We start from the raw sequence: 26029 nt of genomic DNA on the forward strand, positions 1-26029 counted from the left end.
CCTTCATCAATTGGATAAGTGTAGCGACAGTTGTTGTTTAGACGGTGACTTTAGTCTTACTATTGTATGACTTTGTAAGGTCTTGTGAGAATAATTAATAAAGTGGCCGCATGCATCGCCCAGATGCAGAGGCCATGGGTCATCCTCCTTTTCTAAAAAAAAATTACACTTCACATGTTAAATAGCTTTCTCGAATGGCAGTAGGGTAATAGCAGGGCAAGGCATAGTTGATCCCCTCCCACGTACCACTCCTCGTGAAAACAAGCAGAAACGGCAAGTCAACTGAAAAGCATGTAGCTGAAAACTCTGAAAATTGTTTTCGGAACCGGATGAGGAGCAGCAACTCTCATGTTTGCTGTTGTTCCTAGTTTTTGGCTTGGTGACATACTGATGCGAGCAATAGAAGAGGCTGGAAATGCCTCTTGGTTTCGGGCCAATAGAAGGTGTGCCCGGAATCCCACCGGTCAGTTATCTCATGATGCGAGCCACCGTATTAGTATATATGTATTTTTTGCTTTGTATTCTCCCATTTCTTTTAATTCTTTCGTTGTATAAGATGATTTATCAACCTTATTCGCAAAAAAAAAGATGATTTATCAACCTGTGCCTGGCTGATAGTGTCCAGTACAAGTGCAGCAGCACATCTTTAGCCCATTCAACAAGAGAGTGTTGGTGCCCATTATGAGCAAGAACGCCCAAGTACCAAATCTGCCACTCAAGCATCTGCAAAACTTTGGTCTCCTCAAGAGATCAAGAGCTGGGCTGCATTCACTGAGGTCAGGATGGGTCAGCATCCGTTGGCGTCATCTTCATCCGGGAAACAGAGAGCGTCTCCTTGCCAACATCACCAAGACGTATCATCGAAAAACAGAGGAGAAAAATAACATGTGAGGCCCAACGCTATAGCATCATTCAGGAAACAGGGTCTCCTTTCCAACATTAGACAGGCCACCAAAATAATCATCTGAAGAGTAGCACTGCAACGGCCGGTCACATAATTTTTTTATCAGTGATCAGACTGTAAAAGACTGCAAGCATGTATAACAACATCAAAATCGCTGAAAAAAATGAGAAGACCGTAGATGTAAAATCATGCATCTAGTCATAAGTCATAACTGAAAAATGTAAAATCTGCTGTTGCAAAAACACAACTGCCTGCCCCTCACATATTTGTACTAACTAATCTCTTACTGAAGGGTGATGTATCCAACAGTTATCTAGGAACGCCCGGAGAAACAGCCAAACACAACGATAGATTTGAATAGCTACGTACCATTGAGAAAGAAACACACATTTTCTGAATGACAGCTTGGAAGCTGTACAAAGAGTTGCCCAGCAAGAAACGGCTACTTAAGCCAGAAATGCCTGACATTATCCAACAAAGACAAAGGGAGACACAGACAGGAAGAGCTGGCACGCTGCCTATTACTTCATCGCGTGAGCAAATGTGCTGGAAAGAATGGAGCCAATCGAGGAGTAAACAGCTGCTTAAGCTAGTACCTTTTGTTAAGACACACACTCCTGTAGAAAACTTTGTATATGCAGGGAAGAGATGTCTCCTACACCAGTACAGTGCTTGTAGTTAAACTGAATCTGACGGTGAAATTTTGTACAAATGCCCGGTCTCCTCGATGGGATAGACTCAACTGAAGACAGTTTACCCATTCAGAAAGACCACACATTTTCTGAACTAGGATTGTTGACAGCAGGAATCAATCTGGCCTCAAGATGGTTTCCAACAACATTGATCATCCACAACACTCAAGTGCCCAATCAGCCAGTACTGATCTAGTTACCACTGCAGAAGTATTAACAGATGAACTGTAAAACCAAGATTTAATTGACAATAATACATACCAGTTGACATGCTTATATTAAGCTGTAAACAGCCGTAAGCAAACATATATAACAACGTCCCAATTGTTGAGAAAACTATTGAGAAGAAGCAGAGCATAACAGGGGCACAAAAGCTTGCTTCATAAAAGAGCATGACGACTACATACAAATGGATAAAAGAGCAAAGGAGAAATGTATTACCAGTAAAGATACAGAATGACGACTTGCCAAAGAGCATGGCAACTAGAGAATGATGACTACGAATGGTCACCCAATAATATTAAACCAATACTAGCAGTCTTAACCAATACTACAATTTTGTATCCATTATCCATAGTACATTATGCGACGGAGAGAATAGTGTATCATAAACGAGAGATGAATCGAGCTAGACACTAGTATTAAACTAGAGAACCGGCTGGCCGGCCGGACAACGAGCAGAAGCAACTCCCCTGTTGTTGATGTTAGGGCAGTGGCGGCGGCGGAGCTTCCCATCATTGTCAGCGCTAGACCTAGATCGGGTCGGGGTTTTCGGTGAGGAGCCTGACAACGCGGTGAACCTCATACTGCGTGCCGCCGGCCCCCACCTCTTTATGTAGCGCTGCGTGACAGGGGCTCGTCAACCATATTGCGGTTGGGCGCCCCCGACCAGGGCGCGGATCAGGGGCCCGGTGGGCCGTTGGGCCCACACGGGAGAGATCAACCTAACACCAATCTCTCAAAGAGTAGACTAGGGTAGTTGGGACGTGTGCTGGCTCCTCTCTCCATGACAGTCTTCACGGCTTCAACAATGCCATCATCACCATCAACATAAATGCATTTGACACTTGTGAGGCAAGGGAGGTTTTCAATTCCAAAGCCCAAAGAGTTAGCTTCAACTATGCGAATATACTTAAGCTCGAGTTTTTCGAGCTTTGGAATGGAGCCTGTCCCAAACATCAGATCTACTGGTTCAGAACATGCATCATAAATAAAAGTCTTCAAGAATCGGAACCTAACTTCACTACTGATTTTGAGCTTTCCGTTTGACTCTATTTCTCCAAGCAGATACAGAACGTGCAGACTGGGTAAAGCCCAAGGGTGGAGAGGTCGTCCTGCTTGAGCCCCTCCACACGAAGGCATAGCAGTTGGAGGTTTCTTAGGGAGCCCACCCATGTCGGAACCTGTGGGAAGGCCGAAAAACAGATAGAAAGGTCCTCGAGGGTAGGCAGGCACAAAGATTCCTCATGTAAGAGGCTGCGCCCAAACCCAATATTCAGGGAGTGGAGATTATGGGTGCCTAGCTTACACAGGGAGGAGACAATAGCTTTGTTGTGCTCCTCCCCAACCATATTTGTATCCACAGTGTCAGAATCAAATTCGAAGTCATGGTCAATCCGCAGATTCCTCAAATTCATTAGCTGACCAAGGCCGCACAGGAAGTCTAATGGCTGAATGGAGGCACCGACAGTTTTCAACGTCTCTAGTGCTTGCATCTTTGCAATCCCATCAGGAAAATTAACATCATAATCAACAAGTAGATGCATCAATTTTTTGAGATTCACAATAGATGCATGTAATTCCTTTATAGAAGCCCCTCTTAGGTTCAGCACCTCTAAGCATCCTAAACGACCAATTTGTTCTGAGAGCTTGCTTATTCTTGTACCTTCGAGTTTCAGGTACTTCAGCTGGAACAACCTCACTATATTTTCAAGATGATGATCTTCCAATTCGGAGCAATCCTTCAAGTTGAGAACACGCAGATGTCTAAACTCCTCCAAAGGGATTTCCAACAGACCTCTAACCACAATAATTGATCTGACATGGGAAAACAAGAGGTTTACTACCGCTGAATTTCCTTCCTTGACACCTTGTAGATAGAGTCGACGAACAACTTTACTTTGTTTCCCAATTGTTAGAATGGGAACACCAAGTAAAGTAACAAAGTTCTCTTGTATGGACTTGAATATGATGAAATCAAGAATTGTGTCATGAATGCAACAATTGTTCACCACGCCATACATATTTCTGTTTCCAGGTTGGATCAAACCCCTATTGAGTAGTTCATTAAAACACCTTTCTCCTAACTCATATGCCGTGTATCTACCATCTCAATGAATGAATCCTTCAGCAATCCATCTTCTTATCAGGTCCTTCTTCTCAATAGTAGAATCTTCAAGATATATGCTTAGGTATAAGAGGGAAGTTTTTAGATAAGCAGGAAGATCAAAGTAACTAAGTGACAAAATCTTCATCCTTCCTTCGACGCTGGGATTCCTTTCAAGTGCACGGCCAATTGAATCATTTACTTGATTCCATATATTTTCTGTTCTTTCTGTGTTAGCCAACAAACTAGATATAACAATGATCACCAAAGGTAACCCATCGCATTTTTCCAATATCTGTTCAGAAATTTCTTGAAGGTATGAAGGGAAATCTTCATCGGACTTAAATGATCTTGTGTGAAATAACTGTCTTGAGTGCATCATATCAAGAGCCCCTATATTGTAAATATGACCATTGTATGATGAACAACGTAAATGAGCGACACTGTTCATACGAGTGGTGGTGATTATTCTACTGGTATAACTCGTAGCGGGGAATGCACGCTTAACAGTATCCAACGTATCCACGTCCCATATATCGTCAACAACAACAAAGTACCTGTACAAGGAAAAATTAACATAGCTATAAAGTAAAGTGTGATGCGCAGACAAAGAGTAAACGAAACACGTTAACATTGACAAAATGAAAAGGATAAGCACACAAGTGCTAAAAGGGCATATGTTACATACTTAATTCCTTTTGTATGTCCATGTTCGTTTGGAGAATTACACAGAGCAAGAAGGAAAGCAATTGTTTAAACAAGAGACATGCAGTACTAGGGAAAAGCTTATACACAGAGCCTTATCAGTAGCGCTTGTTGAAATGAGGCGCTACTGATACTTAGCAGTAGCGCGTGCTGGAGACAAGCGCTACAAGTAGTTCCTTACCAGTAGCGTGTTCTGCTGAACCACGCTGCCGTTATGGCCATCCTGGGCCCAGCTGCCCGTCCCCACTTAGCAGTAGCGCCGGCTTTGGACCGGCGCTACAGCTAACGACATTAGCAGTAGTGTTGGGCCGTTACCCGTGCTACTACCAAGCCCACCTTATCATCGTCCTCCCCCGCCTGACCTCTCACTCTCCCTCCTCACTCTCCATCTCCACTCTCTCCCACCCTCGTCGGCCCGCCCCCGCACTGCTCCGGCCGCCCTCCCCTGCGGTCGTCCGCCCCACGCGCGGCCTACCTCCCCACGCACGGCTGCCCTCCCCCGGCACCGACCTCCCCAACGCGCGGCCGCCCTCCCCCTTGCCTGCCATCTCCATTCCCTTCTCGGCCCCAGGCTGCCTACCATGAGTACCTCCTTCTCCTCCCAATTCACCCAAAAGCTAGGTATCTCTGGATGTGTTGGATGAATTAGCAAAAGCAATATGTTCAGATTTTTTTTACTAATTTTGATCATATATATGAACCCTAGGTGTTCATATATATGAGCCCATTTCATCATTAGAACACTAAATAGGTTTTTTGAGTACAATAGAATGTAGATATATGTAACCCTAGGTGTTCATATATATGAACCCACTACTAGTAGAAAGCTTATAGATAAATGGGTGGATGAAATTAGGTTTTTTTGTAATGCTTGGATAGATAGATGGATAGACAGATGGATAAAACTAGGTTTTTTAGTAATGCTTTTGATAGATAGATGGATGGATGGATAGCTGTTAGGGTTAGTAATACAATTTTTTAGTAAAAAAACTAGTTTTACAATTTTTTAGTAAATGTAGGTATTTTGAATTAGCATAATAATGTTTAGTTGATAGCTTATAGGGTTTCAGTAATTCCTAAAATCAGGATAATAATGTTTTCGTTTATATTTTGTTCTTGCAGAAATCAAGGAGCCCCTGCATCATTCCCGTCACCGACCCCCTCCGACCTTGATGTGCTTATAATCAAATGAATTAGGTAGTGGAACTTTGGTAAAAATGTCCTGTGTCCTCGGTAGAGAGCTGGCACAACATTATTTACCGTAACTTGGGTTCATCAAGCTTTGAGGCATGCTCACAGATAGCAAGAGCTCTAGAGTCAACAACTTTTAGTGTTGGGGAAGGCCCCGCGGGTCTTGGAAAAAGCTCCATGTGTCTTGTACCTTGCATTCTTGTCACCCACCTCAATGAATTGTTTCTTCAAATCTTGCATCTCACTGCCAATGCGATGGCGAGCTTTATCTTCCCCAAATTCCCTAATTCATGCTTGACCTTCTCCATAAAGTCATCTGGCTTAGCGTCTTTATCATCGACGCTTTGCATGAAGTCTTCGATGGTGTCCTCCATGTCATAGGAGAGCTCCCTCACCGCCGCTGTATAAGTTTATCTTCCACATCGAGATTCTCGCCCTCTGACATTTTGAGGATAAACGTGTGCATGGCGTCAAATTCATCAAGCCACCCCACGTTGCTCAGGAAAAACTCTTTTGACCCAAAAGACGCGGCATCTTATATTCACTAATGAGTGCTTAATCATGTCATGTTGTTAGATTCCAACTCAAGCTATATCTTAATCACTGCTAATTAATTTCAGTTTAACCGCTTTGCTTAACAAGTCTTATCAACATGTTCATCCAGCCTAGGTCCATGGAACTAGTCTTTCTTACCGTAAAGACGAGAGATTATATTTTTTGTAGTTGGCACACTAATTAGTGACTTGATAGAGACAACACAGGCTTATTTTGCAGCTACTCCCTCTGTAAAAAAAATATAAGGTCGTTTAGATAAAATTACGATCTTATATTTTTGTTACAGAGGGAGTAGTTCACTCATCTCTCACCGTGACGTGATGCTTAATTTTAGTGGTGATAACAGTTAAAGATGATGAAGGGGGGCCTTGGCGTAGTGGTAAATCTGCTGCTGCCTCGTAAGCATGAGGTCACGGGTTCAAGTCCTGAAAACAACCTCTTACAAAAATTGTAGGGAAAGGCTACGTGGTCGGACCCTTCCCCAAACCTTGTGCAAGCTAGAGCTACATGCACCGGACTGCCCATAATAATTAAAGATATTTTTTGTAGTACTCGGGGGCGGGGAAAATCTCATTTTAATGTATGTTTGCTTGGTTGCTTTCATGTTTTCGAATGCTTAACTAGCTTGTTTTTCATCTTGCCTTTGCCAGTGTTCTAAAAAAAACCATTTGGCATATTTTAGATTGACGTTATCAAATCCAGGCTGGATCTGAAAAAATGCATACATAGGCTTCTTGTTCTGATGAGAACAACAGCATGGTTGTGAAGCATCAAATGGTTTTGTGGAGAGAGGAGTTGACAAAGGACTTGTTCTGCTGACTGATACAACTTGTGCATTTTTTTTTTGCGAGCAGAAAGAGAATTTATTAATCAGGCAGCGTCCAAGTCTGCCATACAAAGGTCAGGAATCTCATCAGCAGATACAACTTGTGGGATTTCAAGCCAATAGCATCATGATCTACCCTGGGGATAGATAATTTCAGTCAAACCAAACTCAAACTTAGCTCCCCATCCACACCCTGCAAGTAGCAGCATGATGAATGAAGGTTTGTATAATATGGTGCATAGCTAATTTGCAGCTCCACATCATTGGCAATTAAAAGCAGCCACCAAAGTCGCCGTTCAAAACAAATCTATCTATCTACATAGATAAGGTTTGAGTGATTAACATAAGTTTGTTGCACCTATCGATCTACGAAAACTAACCAAGAAAAAACACTATAGCATGGTTTTTGCAGATGAAGCATCCGGGAAGGTCACTTCTACAACAGGGCTGACAAGGACTTAGTCTTCAGACGGAAGCAACTTGTCCAACTATAATATAGTACAAACCAATAATGTAAGGGTCATGGAAGGTTTGAGTGAACTATCCATGGAAGGTTGTGTGAAGTTATACAGAACCATTGATTTTGGCGCCGGCGATGAGAATCGGGGTGCGGGAAGAGCACGGCGAGAGGTGGCGGGTGCTATGGGGCCCGGCAGAGGAAAGTAAGGCGGCACCAGAGTGGATGCGGCGCCGCCGGGGGTGGGGGGGGGGGTGTGGAATTATTTTTTTACTTCGCGGGTGGGCTACCGAGTATATTTAGGAGTCGAGGCGGCCGTGGAGGATAAACTTTACTCTTCTAACCATTGTAAGGGATGGGTTAGGTGCAGTTTAGAGGAGAAAAGCTGGAATTTTACTTCCCCAAAGTTTTGTAGGGATCAGTTAGAGATACTGTAAGTGCATAGTCACCCATAAATGGCTGGAAGGGAGTTTAGAGATACCCACGGCTGAGCCATGTGAAGTTTCTTATGGTACACACTTGTCAAGCTAGCACGCCACGTCCGATATGCCTTGGAGCATGACGCCCCGGCCCGGGGCGCCTAACAGCATAACCGTCCAGAGGCCAGCTCTAGGGATCACAATTGCGTCTGATCTTCACATTGCAGGGCCGAAAAGATTCTCTGATGCCTCTGCGTTTGAATGACTTGTACTATGTACCCGAGCTGAGTTTGAATGAAAGTTTGGCGCTCTGGGCGCCTTTTCTTGTTCAAAAAAAAAAGACTTGTCAAGCAAGGAGATACTCCCTCTGTACTTAAATATAAGTCTTTCTAGAGATTTCAAATGAACTACCGCATATGGATGTATATAGACATATTTTAGAGTGTAGATTCACTCATTTTGCTCCGTATGTAGTCACTTGTTGAAATATGTAGAAACACAATATTTAGGAATGGAGGGAGTACTAAATATGTCTCTTTTTTTTTGCTTTTTCTTTTCTTTTTTGCAACGATGTGCTTCATGTCTATGGGGAGATTGGTAGTTCTGACTTTCAAGCAAGGAGATGTACTAAATAATTTTTTTTAATGCAGCACATCATGCTTACATGTCTAACAAGATCGGTAGTTCGAACTTGTCAAAGTCAAACAAGGGGAGATCGGTAGACCACATGCGCAGCCGCGCGTTGGACGGAGCCAGACTATCCCACCTCCAAAAATCCCAGAGCAACTCCAAGTCCGGCCATCTCTCCTGCAATCACGTCTTCGCTGTCGGCTGTCAGGTGCGATGACCGTATCATCTTGTTTCTACTCGGCAAGCTTGGCTCCAGTTTCTTGCTGCGGCTTCATCCTCATCCTCGTGCTAACCGATTCTTCTTAATCAAATGCAGTTTCCGTTGAAGCGCGTACGTACCATGGGTCCTGCCGTTCTCTTCCTCCTCGTGCTTGCGGCTGTGGCACCATTGCTCTCCGCGGTGAAGGCCTTGGACTATCATTCCATGGCCAAACACTCTACGATTTGGATCAACAGCGACGATTTCTTCGACAACCGCAACTACAGCCGCAACATCCTAAGCATAGCACAACTCCAAGCTCACTCCGACTTCGAACTCTACGTTGCCGCAGGGTTCTATTGCGTCTCGTCCATGTTCCCGTGCGACAAGTTCGTCTTTGCGGTATCAATTGGTGATTTCACCAACACCATGGTCGGCATTTACAATCGGCAGATCGTCTGGTTCGCCAACAGGGCCCGCCCTGTCAGGGAGAATGCCACCCTTGAGTTCACCGCAGATGGAAACTTGGTCCTTCTTGATGCTGATGGTACCCACGTCTGGTCAAGCAACATCTCAGGCCGAGGTGTAGATGGCATGAAGATCACCGAGACCGGCAATCTGCTCTTGTTTGATCAGAAGAATTCAACAGTGTGGCAATCATTTGATTATCCTACTGACGCAATACTCGCTGGGCAGTCACTTGTCGAAGGTACGAGGCTCACTACAAATACATCTGCAACAAATATGTATATCATTGTACAACGAGATGGGTTATTTGCTTATGCTGAATCCACGCCACCACAACTCTACTTTCAGTACAACATGCAGATTCCAATAGCAAAGATAGGAAATTATCCAACAAAGGCTACATTAATGAACGGAAGCCTTAGCTTCATTTTGGGACAAGATTTTCTGAATGAAAGTATCAAATTACCAGTGGCTCAATCCACACTACAGTACATGAGATTAGATTCAGATGGACACCTTAGACTGTATGAATGGTCAAGATCTGCTGAGAGCTGGACAATGGTGTATGATATACTAGGGTCCATGGGTATGGATGCTTGTGATTACCCAACAGTTTGCGGGGAGTATGGCGTATGCTGAGGGGGGCAATGCACATGTCCACTTGAGAAAAATTCAAGCTCAAGCTACTTCAAGCTCCTGGATGAAGACAAGCCACACCATGGTTGCACACCATTAACTCGTATCTCTTGTCAGGAAATACAACACCATCAGCTCTTGACCATTCCCAACATTTATTACAATGATCAAAACTACACAAACTTTCATGCAGTAACGTACAACGAAACAACCATGGATGCCTGTAAGGAAACCTGCTTGAAGAATTGCTCCTGCATGGCCGTTTTGTCCACAGGTCTAAAATGTGTGTGGGTGACGAAGATCTTCTCCTTGCATTCAATAGAACCTCAAAATGCTGGTTACAACTCCTCTGCTTACCTCAAGGTGCAACTTAGCCCCTCTAACGGAAACAGAGAGAAGGCACATCTTATCCCCTCTAATGAATCCAAAAAGAAGGTGATTTTCGGTGCTACACTTGGAGCTGTTACTACTCTTGTGTTGCTTGTTATTGTTGTTGTTATTTATCTACGAAGGAGGAGAAAGTATGAAGAGAAAGATGAAGAATTTGATTTCGATCAATTGCCTGGAATGCCAACGAGGTTTTCTTTCGAAATGTTGAGAGAATGCACTGAAGGGTTCAGTAGGAAGCTTGGAGAAGGTGGGTTCGGATCGGTTTTTGAAGGCAAATTAGGTGAAGTCAGAGTTGCAGTAAAACGTTTGGAAGGTTCGACACAAGGAAAGAAAGAATTCTTGGCTGAGGTCGAGACCATTGGCACCATTGAACACATCAATCTTGTCAAGCTGATTGGCTTTTGTGCAGAGAAGTCTGAGCGGCTTCTGGTATATGAATATGTGTCAAGAGGGTCGCTTGATAGGTGGATCTATTACGAACATGAAAACAACCCCCTTGACTGGTACACCCGGTGTAGGATCATTCTAGATATTGCCAAGGGCCTATGCTATCTTCATGAGGACTGTAGGCGGAAAATTGCCCATTTGGACATCAAACCACAAAATATTCTCTTGGATGACAACTTCAATGCCAAAGTGGCTGATTTCGGACTTTGTAAGTTAATAAATAGGGATCAAAGCAAGGTGGTGACCATGATGAGAGGAACACCTGGATATTTGGCACCTGAATGGTTGACATCGTCAATCACCGAAAAAGTCGATGTCTACAGCTTTGGAGTTGTTATAATGGAAATAATAAGTGGAAGAAAAAACATCGACGACTCTCAGCCTGAGGACAGTGTCCATCTCATAAATCTATTGAGAGAAAAAGAACAAACCAATCAGTTGATTGATTTGATCGACAAGCACAGTGATGAAATGGTCTCACACGAGGAGGAAATAATTCGAATGATGAAGCTTGCCGTGTGGTGCTTACAAAGTGATTGCGCCCGAAGGCCTTCCATGTCAACTGTGATCAAGGTATTGGAAGGTGCAGAGCGCATAGAAACTTTTGATGCAAATTCAATCATGTTTGTTCAAGATAACCCATCCACATACTCAGCCCCATCCCGAGCATCCATCTTATCTGGCCCAAGGTGAAGGCTAATGGGCAGAAGGAATTTAGCCTGTATATTTCTGCTTTTGTATCATGTGTTATTTGTACTTTGGAAGTGTGTTTGGAATGGCATTCAAGACTCAAGAGAGGGTAGTATTTCTGACTTTTAAAGCTGAAGATACCTGGTGATGGTTTTCTGGATGTACGTACTCTGTAAGTTGCACCTTTCAATTTATTGATATGCAGTTAAGGCATATCTAGTTGTTTAAATAGTTATTCGGCACAAGCTTCATCATTGTTTAATTTCTAAGATAGTGAAAATACAATGTTCAGATCGATTCACAGGAGAGCAGATCAACACTGCCCAGAAAATAACTACAGTAGTATATTAAGATTACTAGATATATACGTCTGATTGTCGTTGAAGTGTTTCATACCTTGAAAGCTGAAAATCCACTAGTGCCATTATTCTCTTCATGTCCTATATATGTAAGCTGCAACTCGCAACTGTTTTCCAGGCTACTGAAGAATACACCCCGTGGGGTTCCCATCCGTTGGATCTGATAGCTTCATTGTGATTCCAGATCGGCAATATTTTGTAGATTCTGAAACGAGACTCTCATGCGAGAATCCAGGATGCTGAGCAGAGGTGGTGGCATCCGTGGGGAGGCAGAACCTGGCGAAGCAGCGGCGGCCCCGATGGCAGTGGGCCGTCAGACTGTCGGAGCTTATAGACGTATGGTTGTGTTTCAGGCACACCGGGCAGATATTACCGAACAGTTTCACCCCTCCCCAATCGGTAGTTTGCCTGGCTCGACCGGACGAGGTCGATCCAGTCCGTCGGTACGTCCATTCTTCGAGCCAAACAAGCTGCTAGCTAGGTCTCGTCAGCCCCCTTCCTCGGTATGTTATCCTCCCTGACCTCGCTTTGTTCGAGTCGTCAGAGGCGCGCGCGAGCAAACCCAATCTGAGCCCTCGTTTCCTCTTTGACCGACAAGCCACCGGGTGCAAGATGCTAATGGTCTTGACGTCTTGTATACAAATACAAAGGATTTATGTAAACAGCTAAACATATGTGAAATGTTCTACCAGTGCGGGCATGCCAGTTATAGGCAGTTCATTCATAGATAAAAATAATAAACAACTACTCCCTCGGTCCTTCAAAGAATGTACTTTTAACTTTGTTGAAGGGTCAAACTATCTCAATGTTTGACCGAGTTTGTGCAAGAATGTATCAATGTTTGTGAAATCAAATAAGTATATGATGAAAATATATTTTATCACGAATCTAATGTTACTAATTTGATGATATAAATGTTGGTGCATTATTGTATAAATACGGTCAAACATAAAAAAAATTGACTTTCCAATAAAATTGGGAGTACACTGTGACGACCCGTGTCATTATTATTATAGATAATGACACTAGTCCTTGGATTATTTCTTGACAAAATCTTGTTTTGTCAAATAATAATCCATGTCAGAGATTTGCAACAGGGAAAGGTAGAGATGGTCATTTATATTACAGTACCATGCCACGCAGGGCTAAAAGTCTTAGGTAGGCTTCTCACATGTTCACCAAATTATTACATCTCCTAACACCGGAGCTTCAACTAGTAGTACTACATAGATGGTGATAAAATGGTTCCTGGATTACATAGCTAGGTCATCAATTATTCATCCCAACCCCCATATGTAGCATCCATATCGTACATAGCACTAGATAGATCCACGTCTAGGTCCCCTGTGTAGTTGTAGCCATCACCATTGCTCTCCTCACTTGGTCCAGTAGGATTCTCATACAAGCTTTGCTCTAAGAAAAAGATGATTAATAGCAAGAGTGAGTACAAAGTACTCAGCAAGCTCAAATAGCAGAATGCAACACTCACGATAGCTCAATATAGATCAACAAGTCCTACCTCAACTCACACCTTTCAAAAATAAATATTTGTTGCAGAAGTTCATTTCAATTTATAAAAGCTATCAAACACTCGTATTGCGAGATAGACCACCAATAGGTCCCCGTAGTCCCCAATCCAAGAGACTGGCATGAATTCATGTTTTTCTTTAACTTTGCAGAGTTTGTATCACTTTACCCATAGAGCTCGAAACCATAATTGCCATCTGCATTTCCTTAGATGCGAGACATGGTTCAGAACCTAAGTTTTTTCCCATTTGTATATTATATCTCCACCCGGCTAGTGGTCACTAGCCGTTGTGTCAGGTTTCGGAACCAGCACTCCACCAACGCTTAATATATAGCGCTTGCTAATGCACCCATCCGGCATTAGCGTGGGAACTCATCGCCCATCCTACTACTACTTACCCATGTGGAGAGTATAATAACTTGATGGTATTGGGCTAAACTCGTCTTAGACGAGACCATGGTTGATACAGTTGTAGTACGACGCATAAAACGAGTGAAAGTTATTTAATCTTAATATACTAGCCATATGTAGAGGGCCCCACCTTCCCGTATGTCCATCCAGGGCACCCTCTACCCACCGAATAGTTATAAAAATAAATAAATCAATGGATTAGCTGCTCCATCAGCTAACCCAACTATTTGTCAACAGTCACTCCACATAATTTATTACCCAAAACATTTTATGCAAGTTGATGATAAGATGCAGAAGAGAATAGTGTTTTTCAAAAGTAGCTCTACTCAGCATGATCAATGAGAGCTTGCCTGAGTTCTCGTACTCAGACCCGAACTCAGTTTGCTTCTGTAGCGCCTGCTTCTCCTGACTGTACTCGCTTCCTGCAGTTCGGCAAATATATATTTCAAGACTAAGTCGAGTGAATACTAAGGAAATAAAAATATACGCCGGTGCAGTGTGGTCATCCTACAGTCAAATATTACTCTCTTTTTTTTTCTTCTAATGTCTTTTTACTAAGCTTGTATTAGTACGTGTACCAGGTCCAGGTGTGCACCTGGGTATGTTACTAAGCTAATTTATCCTCCACGTGCCCTCTCCCTTTCTCTAAACTAAACCTATCTCTCTCTTCCTATACTAGTTCTGTACTAGTAGTAGTTATCAACCGAACAGAGCACCCACTAGTACTATTAGTCCAGGAAGAACACAAGTAATAGTACAGACTGATGCTCCTCTACTCCTTGCCCAGATCGGCGCCGCCGCCAGCGACGGGAAAGATGCCGCTGCTAGATCCTCCACACTCTCTCTCCCCTGATGTGATTCCCCATATTATCCCCATGAATTTCAGCCTCAACTCTCTAATCCCCCTCTGTGTGTGTGTTCTTTTTGGCTTGCAGGTCAAACCCTATTGGGGATGTGATTTCCCTGCTCCAGATTGAAGTAGTCGGTGTTGGGCGTCGCCGTGATGCTGGATGGTGCAGGTTAGAGCTCCAGTGCGTGGCCATGGAGTAGATCGAACATATGTACAGGTTAGTGATGCCTTGTTCCCCTCCCTAATTTTTTTTTACGTTCAAGTTCTCAGATTTAGTAAATTAAATTGGCTCACATGTGTGTGTTGAACAAGTTCATCACTCCCTGTTCAAGATTATGGTGTGCTGATACTGTACAATAACCTGATCCCTTTTATTTGAGTTATTTGAGGCTGTATCCCCTTTCTTCCTCATACTTTTATTTCCTAAACTGAGATGTGATGCTACTGTGATGGCTTATCTTTTATGTGCATCTGTGAAAATCCATTAAGGAATATTGTGTGTGCATCTGGGTTAGGCCTCTTTGTGTATGTGAGTACTAAGAACTGGCAGAAGAGGAAGAACTCACCTTTCTTCTTCTGTTCTCTCTGTTGGCCCTACTCTTGCTGCTCCTACGCTCCAGACCCCAGTCCAGTAGGCTAGCTTCTTGCTCTAGCCTGTCCCCTTCAGTCTACTGATGATTTCTCATGTCACCATCTTCACTTATTGTTCTTGGATCTTTGTTGGTTTTGGACAGGGGAATGCTAGTGTTGCTGGGAAGAAGAGGGCTTGGTCTGGCTATTTTGGGTAGAGCTGAGACGAGTGAAACTTGGCAGTTGCTTACTCTGCTCTCCTTGCCATCTAATATCTGATATCCACCTCCCTTGGCTGGTATGGCTGCCCATCCTCTTCTCCATTGTTCTCACAGGTGCTAGCTTCTAATTGGCTGAAGGTTGAAGCCCATACATAGACTATATTGTTTACCAATTGACTATTAATATGGTGTACGTGAGGGTGGTGGTCCATGTGTCTTGCTGTTCTGGTTGACCTAGAGATATTTTTGTGTTGGTCCAACTGTATAGCTTAGCATAGCATGGTCTCCCTAAATTTTTTTCCAAAGATTTGTAATACACTTTTACAGCTATACTGTCTGAGGTTTATGAATATAAATATATATACTTGAGTGGTTATGATGCTTGTTGAAGAAATCTGATATGTATTTGCTTATTGGATTCTACTTAATTATCTAGTTAAGAGTGGAATTACCATGTGAAAAAATACGGGTCGTTACAACACTCTTCAAAGGACGGAGAGAGTACATTTGAAAGAAAATAGCAAGCTACGGTACTTGATTCATACTATTACTGCTCGTCGCCGGACATCGGGATGGCCATCTCGTTGGAGGCACAAGTGTCGTGGTCGTTGGCAGCCTAAGCCGGGGCCACCACCTCGTCATGCTTATCGGTGAATATTTCTTCCAGTTCTTGCTGGTACAGGAGCCGCTCACGGCGGTTCACCGCTGCTATCCGCTCAACCTCGATAGACTTGAGGATGGCACAGTTTATATATGTATCGGGGGTGTTTAGGGTTTATAGATAGGTCGGTTACATCTAAGAAAAGCGTGGTGTAGAGAAAATTTAAATCTTGAAGTAGGCGCTAAGTCTTAGGAAACATCCCATCTTGGCGCTCCTGGGTCCGATGAACGTGGCCCACTGGTAAATCATCATGGGATCCTCGGGGCGGGGGACGATGTGGCGAACACCCCCAGCCTAGGACACCATATCAGGCGGGCCGCCTATGGCTCTACCATCGGAGAGACCAAAGGGGTGTGAGCGAGAGATAGCGAGAGTGGTGTGAATGGGCGTCGGAGGTGAGTGAAGGGAGGGGGGGTTATGAACCGTCCCGTCGTCTCCCGCGCTTGTCAACGTGTTCAGGTGACACTCACGTGTGGCTCGTGCGAGCTTGGCTCGCAAACAATTGGGCCGTTTCCTTGCATGCATGGTCAGACATGCTTTAAGTTCCATGCGGGTCGGGAATCAGATGCAGCGCAGGTTACCAAACAAAACATTTTCATCCCGTGCGGGCCTAAAACAAAATGATATATGGAAATTGTGCTTTAAGTTCCCACGTACAGTACGTCGCTGGGACTTGGTAGAGCGCATGACTTCATACGCACGGGACGACGGATCGGTGAGCTTGAGCGAGCGAGTCTCGTTTTTTTCCCTGTCCGTCACGCACTAGAGCAGTAGTTACCGATCGAGTTGGTTTACTACTCCGCGTAATCTATCTATCCATATATACTCCGATAAGTATTTCCGGACGAGGGAGTAGATGAGAAGATCAAAGCAGTATATACGTAGAATCAACAGGTCCTGCAGCCATCAAATCCCCGTTCTGTGTTACGGACGCGCGTGTGTTTCTGGCCGGATTGGATTACACCTGAGCTGAGCTAACTTGGTACTACGTGGGACTTTGCTGCAATGCAAGCATCCAGCTGCAGCCTTCTACCTACTGCTTCCTGTGTACTCGCGTGTCGTTGATCGGAAAGTAAACCATCTCGACAAAAACCATATCTCAGCCAACGTACATAATAATTTCATTCATCAGCCCTAAATTTGCATGGTTAATTTGCAGCGGCTGCCCCATAAACCAGATCTTCAGATCTACGTCGGCACCACTTTTGCAGTAATGGCAGCTTATGCACTGTTGATTATGATCAACATAAGTTTATATCAAAATAGCTGCGATCCCGGCTATCATACTTGCTTTCATTGGTGCCTTGTGGGGCAAATTCCCGGTCAAGAAGAGAAGATCGCAGCAGAACATGAACAATCCGACTGCTATTAACTTGGGCGGTGGTAGCGGGCAACCTCAGAGCCTGCTGCCAATGGTACTACTATCTTATTCTTTGCAGCTAATCCAGCTCGCCCGTGCACAATCCACCAATGGACAACAAAGTGGCAATTTTGCTCTCTCCCACTCCCTCCTCTTCTTCGGTTCCGCACTTGGCGCACTGGCAGTGATGATTGTTGCACTGCCGATCAAGGCCAGTCAAGGTGTAGCGCAGGCGCGGCAAGCGCTTCACAGGATCTTCACCATGGTTCTTGCGATAGCAGTGCACACCATGGCTGCAGAATGGATGGAGGAAGACATGTTACTGGTTTGCATGCCCGAGCTTATATTGCGGCGCTTACATGGTTCACTGTTAACTTTGATCACGCCCGATGTACCGCGCCAGTCGACAAGGTAACTTCACCTAGAGCCACAGTCATAGTTCTCATAGCAGCATCGAGTCTGGTGGCATACATGTGTGCATATGAGAACGAAAAGATGGTACTCCCTCTGTAAATAAATATAAGAGCGTTTAGATCACTACTTTAATAATCTAAACGCTCTTATATTTCTTTACGGATGGAGTACTTGCTAATTGTTGGTACACAAGAATCTTGTGTTCCTGTACCTTGTCAGGTGTTCTTATCCTGCTTCAGCGTGTGGATGATCCTTTAGTGGTGGCCGGAAAGCTCTGTTAGTGTGCTTCTTCGGTTGCTGACAATTACTGACAGTGCGATGATGCCCATTTGGATCCTCAAGTTCTCGGCGGTGATTTGCTTTGGTATATCAGCTATGCTTCTCTTCACTGGGTTGCTCCTGAAACAGTCAATATTTTAGATCTTCAAATTTGATACGTATTCAGTACTATGTATCTCTTTCGCATGCATGTCTATCTTGTATGGCGTCCTCGGGAGTCAGGACCAACATCGACCATTACTGTAGCGTTTTGTACAGTATCGACAATACTAATATGTTTATAACTATACTACTATGTACTATGGTTACCGACCTGGAGTGTTGATTTTAGATCAGACGGTTGAGATTTGTTAAAAGTTGGAAAGAGACTATTTTTGTTTACGAGAAGGGAAGTCGCACATCAGAAAAAGTCGTATAAGAAATGTTTTCTGCTGTTTGGTTCGATGCACTAGTGTTCTTTTTCGTTTCTGCTATATTTTTTGTTCAGGTTTTTATTTCTTTTTCTTCTTTTATTACATTGTTTTTCATTTTAATTTTTAATTTCCCTTTCTAAAATACATGATGAACAATTTACTAAACAGGCGAACATTTTCTTCAAGCACGGTGATCATTTTTATTAAACATAATGAGTATTTTTCAATACACGATGAACTTTTTTAATATTTCAACTTTTTAAAACACGCTGAACATTTTCTAGAAAATATAGCAAACATTTAAAATAAATACTTGTTCACTCTTGTGTATTTAAAAGTACAATTATTTCCACAAAACAAAACAAAACGAATAGAACCAAAAAATTCACTACAGAAGCATCCATCCCTACAGAACCCAGCCTCAGATGGTACCGGGCCGCCCAGTCGGAGGCACATGTGCGTAGCCTCAACTTCTTGGCGAAATCACTAATTAAGCGGTACTCCTTAGAAAGATCACTCCCACCTTCCTAGTTCACGACAAGTGTCATGACCTGGGAGTTATCTTTTTTTAGATTCGTTTATTCAAAATATTATTTTTTCTTAAATCGTGTCTCCAAATCATGAACCGTTTTACCGTTGTATTTCTCGTATTGATATCTTTGAAACTAGATCCCATGCTAATAGTTTCAACGAACGTTTTTTCATGAAAAAACCAGAAGAAAAACCCTGAGTCAGAAGCACGTTTCCCCCCTAGTTTTCCCCTTTCCGAGAGGCACAATTGTGACTCTCACGGAAGCAAATTTGTGCCTCTTACCCCACAAAAAAAGCCAAATTTATGCCTCTTGCAGAAGAAAAACATGTTTTATCTTTTACTTTTTCGAGAGCCATAATTGCGCCTCTCGCGGAAGCAAACCTGTTCCTCCATGAGAAGCAAATATATGCCTCTCATAGAAGGAAAAACATGTTTCTTTCTCTTTTGCTATAGGCAAAGTTGTGCCTCTCGCGTCAGCAAATCTATGCCTCTTGCAGAAGAAGAAAACAATTTTTTTAAAATTTTATTGGGTACAAAAACCTAGGGAAAACCAGGCAAAAACCAAAAAGCCACCCCCCCCCCCCCCCCACCAAATCTAAAACCCGAAAATGCATACGGAAAAATAAAAACAATCCCAAGAAAACGCCCACCACTCGACACACGATGGTGCGCGCTCTCAGCCCTGTAAGGGGTACCCCTCAATTAGTTGCTCTCACTGTTTGACGTTAAAAGCGTCAAGTAGGAAGTTTCCCACGTATTGACGTAAAAGTTTTGTCTTGCATTATGCGAGACCAAAGAAAGACTCGGCTCAGGGTGGTCAATTTTCGATCATGACCCAGTAGAACTTACTGCTACAGTTTTGGTAACCTTCCAAGCGGAAGCAAACCTGTTCCTCCACGCGAAGCAAATATATGCCTCTTGCAGAAGAAAAAACGTGTTTCTTTCTCTTTTCCGATAGGCACAATTGTGCCTCTTGTGATAGCAAATCTATGCCGCTTGCCGAAGAAAAGAAAAACTGTTTTTTGCACAGTTTTTTTCATATTGTTTTGGGTCCAAAATCTAGGGAAAACCAGGCAAAAACCAAAAGGATGAAACCCCCCCCCCCCCCCCCCCCCCCCCCCCAAAATATCTAAAACCCGAAAAGGCATACAGAAAAATAAAAAAAATCCAGCCCAGCACGCAACACGTGACGGCGGCTGAGAGCGCGCCAAGTGGCTCCCGTAGGCTGTACCCCTCAATTAGTTGCTCTCATTGCTTGGCATTAAAAGCGTAAAATAGGAAGTTTATCACATACTGACGTAAAAATTATTTCTCGCATTATGCGAGACCGAAGAAATACTAGGCGCAGGGAGGTCAATTATTGATCATGGCCCAGTAACCTTCCTTGCGGTTTTGGGAAAGTTCGGTTCGGTTATTTTACCTTTTCATTTTCTCTGTTTTTCTGTCATGGTTTTTGGTTTTCTTTCAGAATTTTTTTTGGTTCTACCTTTTTTTTTATGTACTCTTCTTTCACTTTTTTCTCCTTTCTAATTTTTTCAATATATGTGTGTATTTTTACAAATACATGACAAATGTTATCTCATACATGTTCAACATATTTTAAGCTCATGTCAAAAAAAATCATACATGTTAAATATCTTTTAGATACATGATTTTTTTCCAAATACACGTTGAATATTATTTTAACCCATGTTGAAAATTTGTTAAATATATTATGGACATTTTTTAAACACGATGCACGCTGAACATTGTTTTGAACACGTTGAACTTTTCAAAATGCAGGGCTAATATTTTTAAATACGTGGTGAACATTTTCGCATACACGGTGACCATTTTTTAAGTCCATAATGTACAATTTAAATATCATGAACATTTTTGGAATGCAAGAAAAGTTTTTTTAACGTGCCAACATTTTTAACGATAAGAATATTTTTCTGAATGTATGAATATTATTTACAAAATGTCATGAAAACTTAACAAACTAATGGAAACTAATTTAAAAAAAACCAGCAATAATAAGCTGGAAACATTTTTGAGGAAAAATGCACAGAACCAAACTAATCAGAAAATCATGTTGTAGTGGGCCGGCTCATCAAGGAAGGGAGCTCCTTCCCGTAGGCCATATATATCACCGCTCAACTCTGGTCGACACCGCACCTCCGGCTCGTCACCGATCTAGCTCCGCCGCCGGTGGCCGTGATCCACCCGCCGGCCGGTTGTGCTGCCCCGTACGTACTCGCCTGCCACCTCTGCTGGCGTCGCGCGTGGTCGACAAGCCAAGGCCCTCCACCGACCGGTCGGGCGCCAGCTTCATCCTCCCTCGAGCCCCGCCGCCGGCCGCCCGCCAGCTCCCTCCTCCCTCGACCCCCGCCACCGGGCGCGCCGCGGAGTCCTGCAGCTGGACGCACGGCCACGTTGGCCTGGATCTCTGCCACCGGGCGCGCCCAAGCCGCAGCGCCTGCAGGTTGCGTCGACACCGTGCACGCCAAGTGTTCGCGGTAATGCCTCTTCGTCAGAAATGCAAAATTTCGTTTCGATGGTGCACCGTACGTTTGTCCTAGTGATCCGTATGCTTGTCTAGTTACCTGTCTGGCTGCGCACGCTCAACCTGCATTTGTTTGTTTGGTTGCAAATGCCGCCTAGTTTGTTTGTATGGATCCTCATGTTCAAGCTGTGTTATATGTTTATCAGTTGCCATCTGATTTTCGGTTTGGTTGTCCTGAACCTGAACCATATCTTCCCCTTAATCATTTCTTACACAAGATAGGTGTTAACGGAGTACTTGTCATAGATAGTAAAGTGGTTGCGCACTGTTTTGTCCTACTGATTCTTATGCTTGTTTGGCTGCATACCCATAGAGTTATTAGTATCGTCTTGCCCTATCTGCTATATCATGTTGCTGTATATAGGTAGCATTGCAGGGTAAGTGCCTGGGTTCCCCAATTTGATTCATATCTCTATCTACGGCCATGTTGCTGTATATTATGTTGGTTGCAGCTAAGTTATGCCCATTTATGTTATCCATGCTATATATTGAACTTATCTATCTATGTTAGCCATCATCCATGTATCTATCTATTTCATCACTACTCCAAAACCAAGTCGTGTTTGCTCATCAATTAATCCTTTGTTGGCATGTAAATTCTCAGTGGCTGTTTGGTCTCCTAATTACTAGATTCTGCTTCAGGCCATGTTTCTCTGCTTGCTTTCTGAGTTATAGCAGAATGTTTCTTCAGAGCCCTGACTCTTTTCTTTTCTTGTAAGGAAGCAAACAAATGTTGTTTTCTTGACAAGATTGAGTGCTTGGACTTTGAATTTTCTGGCCCAGCTTAAAAGTTTTTGTAGGATTGTAGCTAAGAAAAAAAATTATAGCACCAGCCAGTTTATTTAAAGATGCATTATTGTTGTATCTACTTGCTCTACTGAAGTATCATGGTTTTGTCAACTTAATAACCTGTATAGGTTACTAGTTACCATGGTCTTGCATGAATTTTTTGTGTGCTACTATTGAGATGTCGTTGCTGCCCATTCATTAACTGGGGTGATTTCTTTGCTCAAATCTGCAATGTGTGTTTGGTATCTAAATTCAGTCCTTTGGTTTCTAAATAACAATAAAAATTTCTCTGTTGAACCTTGCATGATTTTATAGCCTACCAATACAAGTAACCTCTTGTATCATTATCCAGGTCAAAATATTTAATGAGCTGTGAATATTGATATCTTTCCTGCAGATGCAGTAAAGATTCTTCATGAGCCTGTGATATCCAAAATCTCTTCACTTCCCTGGAGCAGTCAGAGGCCAAGCATTGACACTTTGGGGTTAGCCTTCTTTCTACTCTATCATGTTGCCCTAGATGCTATACCAGGACATATTCTCCTTCCTTCCTTCATTACAAAGCATTCTTCAGCTCATTGTACTTCCATTTTAATCGATCAAGTAAACAATAAATATTTGACGGGCAATTTACTACTCACTGATTAACTTGGGTTTTTGGCTGGCAATTTACTACGCACTGTTTAAAAAGTAGGGCTGTAGCGGACTACTTGCGGTATGCCTGCCCAAAGGCCTCTATGTCAGCTTTAATCAGGGCTATTACCCCCTCAACCAAGATAGCCTCATTTTTGAAGATGCGTCTGTTTCTCTCTTTCCAGAGATTCCAGGCAATGTACATGACAGTCATGACCTGAGATCTCGTAGTGCGGTTCTTGGTGTATCTTGAGGTTTTACAACACCAGTTGGAGATAGAGGTAGCAGTCGTAGCAGCATCCACGTGCTAGGTAGCGAGAGCACACCAAACCTGCTTGGCAAAAGCGCAGAGCAGCGTCAAGTGAACTGCACTTTCACCAACCTGATCGCACATAGGACACAACGCAGCGTGTGGCCACCCCCTGTCCCTTAATCTGTCTGCTGTCCAAAGCCTCTTTTGGAGATGCAGCCAAATGAAAAGCACACTTTTCCTTAGTTTTCACAGACCTAATCTTGTGCGGTCTAGGATCCTTCATCTTCCCCAGAAATTGGGTGTTGTAGGCAGAACCAGGAGAGTAGCAGTTATTAGCTGTGAGACCCAGGTGAGTGGTGAGAAGAAACACTCTTATCCTCATGAAAGAGTTGTTAAATTGCGCCTCAGAATTTATTCTCTGATGGCCTCTCATCCATCTGTTATTCGTCATCCCATTCGGACTGAGAGGTTTTTGTGGGCAGCTAGCTTGTATAGTATAGCTCTGGCTCAAGGTTTTTGTGCGCGCCAGTTATCAACCAATTGTAATTCCAGAAGGAAGCACATGCACCGTTGTTGTTGTTGATAGTGGTGCAAGCAGCAAGGCAAATTCAGAGTTTTTCTCTAAGCATCTCCAAGACATGTTGTGGCTGTAGCTGTATGCATAGCCTGATTTTGAGTTTCTTGTTACTACAGTAGTTCCTTAAATCTTTGGAACTGAACATACGTCACAGATGCGCAGCTACTACTCTGATTAAGTACTTGCACATGAAAATTGTTAGTAATAAATCTATTTCTGATCTGTGTTTGAAATAAGCCCCAACTCAATGAACCTGGCTTAGCCCTTACCTTCTCAAGATTGTGCTGTTCTTTTGAACCACCTATTTTGCATTATGTTCAAAAGTACTCCCTTCATCCCAAAATAAGTGTCTTAAACTTAGTACAACTTTGTACTTAGTTAGTACAAAGTTGAGACACCTATTTTGGGATGGAGGGAGTAGTTGCTTGTTATATGCATTGTAATTATTTTATCACAAGGTGACAAGCTTTGAACCTGACCACCAAGTGAAAAATTTCATTTTTATGTTACTGTAGGGATCATCTGACATTTCAAGTACTAATCGATCTCAGATTGAGCTTCTTTTGCGATGGCGAGGAGATCTAGCAGGAAGACAAAATTGCAGACTGTTCTCACCGACCTCCCTGACGCACTCATCGTCGAGATCCTGTCACGGTTGCCACTTAAGTCGCTGTGCTGCTGCAAGTGTGTCGACACGCACTGGTACTGCCTTATCTCCCATCCCGAACACCTCAAGAAGCTCCCACAGACCCTCTCCGGCTTCTTCTTTGACACTGAAGACATAGGGCGCTGTCCCAAAGTAGCTCGGCACTTTGCCAATATCGGTGAACCACCTCAGATTGATCCCAGTTTCCCCTTCTTGCCGCCTGAGTTTGAGCTTGTCAGGCTGGAAGATTGTTGTGATGGCCTTCTCCTGTGCTGCTCTTCTCAGCATCCGTTCCGCCGTTTAGTTTGCAATCCTGCTACAGAGAGATGGGTCGTGTTACCTGCGTTGCCAGCTGACTCCAGTTGTGTAGCTCAGGAAGACACCTTTCATTTGGTTTTCGACCGTGATGTTTCCTCCCATTTCCATGTGTTTCAAATTGTGTTGAAAGATTGGCGGCGGGTGGCGGGCATAAATATGTACTCCTCGGGAACTGGGTCATGGAACTTCATGGAAAGTGGGTGGGACTCTGATTCCACAATTTGTGACAGATGTGTGTTTCATCAAGGGATGCTGCATTTTGTCAGCGCTCAGTCTACAGTAGTGTCGGTAGATGTGGAGGGGAAGAAATGGAGGGCAATTTCAGTGCCAGAAGGAGTGGAAAGGTCTGAGCTTGGTTTTCTTGCTCGGTCCCAAGGGCACTTGCATTACATGGTGCACACAGGGATTCGTCAAGAAGTTTCCATCTGGTGTCTTGAGAAGTATGATTCGGATGAATGGACGCTGAAGCACCGTGTGAGCAATAACAAGTTGCTGAACGCGAGAGGTAAAGTCTACTACTATGAATACTATATCATCTCGTGTCATCCAGATCGTAGTTTGATTTGCTACGCTAATCATCGAGACAAGACATTGATGGCGTATGACATTGATCGCGAGGAGGCTTGCGTTCTCTGCACTTTTGGGCGAGGCGATTTGATATCATGTTTTCCCTATGTTCCTCTGTTGAGCGATTCGAGTGTTCCCCTAGTAGTTAGTTGCTCCTCGGTCTTGTAAACAAACGATTTGCAGCCGTGTAATGCTTCAAGTGCTAGCTGTGTAATGGGATGATTGAGAGACTCCCCATTGATGAGCTCTACTTGTTAACTCAGAACTTCTATGCACGTACTGCTACTTGCAGAATTATATACTATGTAGTTTTGTTTATCGTTGCATGCAGCTCGTATATGCACATGACAGAATTGCTTATCTTTGGTATATATGAGTATGGATCCTTTGGGTGCCAATAGTTGTTGGCTGAAAGTTAAATGAGTACTCTATTATATATTGTATGTGTAGTTTTGCTTACCGTTGGAAGCAGCTGATATATTTGGTATATATTATATATTGTATATGTAGTTTTACTCTATTATATATCTTTGGTATATATTATATATTGTATATGTTGCACGTGACA

General features: G+C 43.3%; 1 protein-coding gene and 2 pseudogenes across 2 annotated transcripts; 2 read left to right on the forward strand and 1 right to left on the reverse strand.

Annotated features, from left to right (window-relative positions):
• Nucleotides 1–2535: 2535 nt before the first annotated feature.
• LOC123142806 (disease resistance protein RGA5-like) lies at nt 2536–5181 on the reverse strand (annotated as a pseudogene).
• Nucleotides 5182–9045: 3864 nt separating this feature from the next.
• On the forward strand, nt 9046–11538 carry LOC123142838 (G-type lectin S-receptor-like serine/threonine-protein kinase SD2-5; annotated as a pseudogene).
• A 9773-nt stretch (nt 11539–21311) lies between these two features.
• LOC123146334 (putative F-box/kelch-repeat protein At3g17540) lies at nt 21312–25777 on the forward strand. 2 transcript variants are annotated; one of them, XM_044565982.1, is made up of 3 exons: nt 21312–21631; nt 22865–22952; nt 24482–25777. In XM_044565982.1, exon 3 carries the CDS (start codon nt 24499–24501, stop codon nt 25627–25629), a length of 1131 nt encoding a protein of 376 aa, XP_044421917.1. In that variant the 5' UTR covers nt 21312–21631; nt 22865–22952; nt 24482–24498; the 3' UTR covers nt 25630–25777. The 2 variants fall into 2 exon arrangements, with proteins under 2 accessions (XP_044421917.1, XP_044421916.1); XM_044565981.1 differs by having other exon boundaries at nt 21314–21631; nt 24446–25777.
• Nucleotides 25778–26029: the final 252 nt, after the last annotated feature.

This window comes from Triticum aestivum, chromosome 6D (assembly GCF_018294505.1).
Source record: "Triticum aestivum cultivar Chinese Spring chromosome 6D, IWGSC CS RefSeq v2.1, whole genome shotgun sequence".
Classification (NCBI taxonomy): domain Eukaryota; kingdom Viridiplantae; phylum Streptophyta; class Magnoliopsida; order Poales; family Poaceae; genus Triticum; species Triticum aestivum.

Excerpts from the sequence above, each read along its gene's own strand:
- LOC123146334 (XM_044565982.1), top strand. The coding sequence starts at position 24,499 with ATGGCGAGGAGATCTAGCAGGAAGACAAAATTGCAGACTGTTCTCACC.